We start from the raw sequence: 4018 nt of genomic DNA on the forward strand, positions 1-4018 counted from the left end.
CACACACACACACACACACACACACACACACATACAAGAAAAAATACGCTAGCTCGCAAACAAGATCTCAGATCGTTAAACATGTACTATACGAGAACGGTATATGAAGAATTTGCAATTTTTCAAATGGAACGTCTGAAAGGTCCGTATTACATTAATTCTCTATTTAACCTGTGCCTGATCGACTTTCCTACACTTCTACAGAACATATATACTACTCCAGTTCCATATTTATCGTTCAGAAAATTCATTCCCAAATAATAGACTTACAGAAGCAAATAAAAAATCTACGTCTCTCTTCTAATCAGCAAAGAATATCTCATACAACCGACCATCACATGTAAGCACACTATAAGCGCATGCACAACAGAAAATATACACACTAGGAGTTTCATGTAACGCCTCTACCTCATACATAGAACGTAAACATACACAGTGCTAACAGGTACAACATTCGACCTATAGAAAGAAACAAAAATTATGGTATACAGACAACACCTTAGATCCATCATAGATTATTTTGGCTTTGTTCGAATCTCCATCCTCTCCACAACAGACCACAATAAACTACAAAAATCACAAACAGCGCAGTTTGCACTATGAAAGGTTACACGCAGACCATTCACACAGACGACTTATACAATGTAATTAAAATGCTGAAACTGAAAGACTACATGTGTATGGAAAGGGAACAGTTCGTTGTCCACCTATGTCTTACAAACCATTCAGTCACATCTATGAGTTTCCTGAAAACAATATCTCTACAATTCAATCTATTGAAGGAATAAAACATGCACGAACATGCTGCATCCCGTACGTCAGAATTTGTTGCATGGCTCTCATCAAAGCGGAAGTTTATGTCTATGGGTTTGCCCATTCAGAGTTGACATATTATGCTACTCAAGACTTGCGGATACGTAGCTTAACTACTATCTCTGTTGATACGATGTTGCTCTTGAGGTACATGAAAGATTGATCAAGTTTCTAGCTAATGATGTGCCTAAACTCCAAATTGTGTCTGATGAATTTCGTTTTATAACATTAACATAGTAAACAATATTTCTTGCGGCATCTTTCAGACTGCTGGAGAAGTAATGATAAATTGGGTAGCAACACCCTGTTCAGGATGCCTTGAAAGGGTCATGATCGCGTTCGTCGTCTTGCAAACACGTACGTCATTTAGTCAAGAGTTGACATTAGATGTCATTGAGAAAAACTATCACATGCTATGGAAGATATAGATAGGTGGAGGACAAAGCCATAAGAATCGGAGTAAGCTCGAGTAGATGATGATGAGGACCATGATGATAACGAAGATGAAGATGACAATGATTATAATGATCTAGATGGAGTGAGAGACATAAACCGAAAGACGTCAGAACCAATCATGCTCACAGGGGCATAAGAAATGCAGACAGCTGTGCAAATTTATGGTGACTATTCATCGCATATCTCGTTTCGAAAGACTGTCAAAAGGATATATCTCACCAGGCGTAGTGACGTGGTAAATGAAATTTGGTATAAACTCTGCGAACACCAGGTTCGATGTGTACGTGCGGACTTGTGTAACGATGCTAAGTCGGCGCAAAATATTTTTTTAGTGTAAAAGGGCTGCGTGTACACCAAACTTGTACTGTCGTGTCCTTACACTATACTCAGGGTCAAGACAAAGCCAACACAACTAAACTTGTTTGAGAATGCAGGATATTGCTAGAGTAGCTGAATGATCTTCAGACGTCGTAGTACTTCCTAATCTGGTGTATGTCTTGGCAATAAAATAGCGTTTCTGATTTTTACTCGGCATGATGTCTCCTAACCTAGCATGACAGTATGTTGCCAATTTAACTGCTGGCCTGCTGTTATTACCTTCAAAACTGAGGCGATCAAGGTTACTTATTTTTTCCATGCCTCATTTAATAAAATGCGTATATTCCACTCGCCATATCCACAAATTTAACATACATATGAACGTACTTTTGTATGGTTTTTGAGTTACTGAGTTCGTCAGTCCTTTGACAGGTTTTGTTTTTCATCCTGTAGAGCGTCCAAAATCACCTGCTCAATCGTATGAGTAGTGTCTCACATTAAGTCTCTTCAGCTGCATTTACCATTTGATTCTTATATCGTGTAATAAATGACCGGCCTTGACTGGCCTTGATCAATATGGTGATCCCATATTGATCAAACAGTTGAACGTTATAATAATTGTGCTTCCCTTTCATTTATAAGAGTTTAATCTGCTAACCGATATGTGTTTCAGTGTCTGACTGTGGGCCATTAAAACCGTAGATTTTAACATTGAGGAATTCCTTTGAGTTAGATCGAAAATGGTTAATACAATGACATTTATCTTATGAATGAACGTTTGATAGAACATTGAATTCCCATTCAATGAATAGTTTTAATTCCAGATCTGCTCCGGACCTATTCATAATTATGAATTAAGAGAGATCCTTGTGTGCATTAGCCATGGGAATAGGTGAAGATGAAATATGTACACCGGTAAAGAGACCAAGCTGATTGAAACAATCAGCTTTCTGCAATACAGAAAATGGATTACTGTGATTTCACACATGTGTGCACACTCACATACATGCATTTGCATGTGTGTTTGTGTGCGCACACACAAATACACACATACACACTCATACACATATAGCTTAGCTACATGTCTTCATGTAAATGCGAATAAATTCATATACATAATCGTACATATACGTGTGTGTGTGTATGTATGTATGTATGAATGAATGTATGTATGTATGTATGTATGTATGTATGTATGTATGTATGTATGTATGTATGTGTGTGTGTGTGAGTGTGTATGTGCGTGCATGCGTGCTCGCAAGTATGAATTGCATGCCTGTGTGTATTGTGCGGAGTGTTTGTGTGGTATCCCGGGAGAAACCGTGAAAAAGAAATGGATAAATCAAAACATACCCAGAGGAAACAGAATGCTGCGACGAGTAGATATCGTGTCATCATTATTGCAGTGATGCGATATAATGTTATATTAATGACCAAATCATCAAACTTCTGAGTGATGTCTAATTTATAGTCCACGATGTTCACAACGTTCGCATACAACTAAAGCTGCTCTTTAAATACGAGAGTTTATATGTTGCGCATATTAGTAAAACTAATTGTATGTATGCAAGACTGTACACGCGTGTATATATATATATATATATATATATATATATATATATATATATATATATATATGTATGTATGTATGTATGTATACATATGTATGTATGCTGTGTTTGTATATATAGGCTGTGTGTGTGTGTATGTGTCTGTGCATGCACGATTTCCTCATCACTTTCGTATATATGTATATGTATGAGTGTGCGGATACGTGTGTGGGTACGGGTTTAGGTAATGTGAGGGTACGTCAACTAAAACTATAATTACATTGGATAGTGTTGTTCGGCTGAACACCATAATTAGAAGCAGGAGGAAACATTTTGTCTCTGAAATTGTAGCAATATCTACATATAAAGATTATTGTTGTTGTCATTGCTGATATGTGTGCGCGTGCGTGCGTCTGTGTGTGTGTGTGTGTGTGTGTACAACTACATACGTTAAAACAATATAAACACAGCTATACTTGAATATATACATACACACGTACATACACGCACACACACACACACACACACACTCATATATATATATATATATATATACATGTGTATGTTTATATTGTTTCATAGCCCAATTTTATCGCTTTGTAAATCTTGCAATGTTTTGTTTAATGTGTCGTTCTCTGGGCGTGATTTGAAAGTATTTAGTAATTATTTTAAGCAGATCGAGCGAATACGTACAGGAATTCTCATTGGCGTGTATGTGTGCATGTCTATATATATGCGTGTGTGTATGTATGTGTGCAGTTAAAACGCTCGCTTCGCAACCATGGGGTTTCATGGACAAGTGTCTGCTACAATAATTCCAGGTCTTATCAATGTCTTGTGATTGAATTTAGCATGCAGGAAATGTGTGGAAGTCATTCATA

General features: G+C 37.1%; 1 protein-coding gene across 1 annotated transcript in view; it reads right to left on the bottom strand.

The window, feature by feature from the left end:
* LOC106871944 (uncharacterized) overlaps positions 1 to 3130 on the bottom strand; it is a 62144-nt gene extending 59014 nt beyond the window's left edge. Inside the window, exon 1 of the mRNA XM_014918719.1 lies at positions 2941 to 3130. Coding sequence (XP_014774205.1) covers positions 2941 to 2985 — 45 coding nt within the window. The 5' untranslated portion in view covers positions 2986 to 3130. The remainder of the gene's footprint in view (positions 1 to 2940) is intronic.
* Positions 3131 to 4018: the final 888 nt, after the last annotated feature.

This window comes from Octopus bimaculoides, chromosome 4, assembly GCF_001194135.2.
Source record: "Octopus bimaculoides isolate UCB-OBI-ISO-001 chromosome 4, ASM119413v2, whole genome shotgun sequence".
Taxonomy (NCBI): domain Eukaryota; kingdom Metazoa; phylum Mollusca; class Cephalopoda; order Octopoda; family Octopodidae; genus Octopus; species Octopus bimaculoides.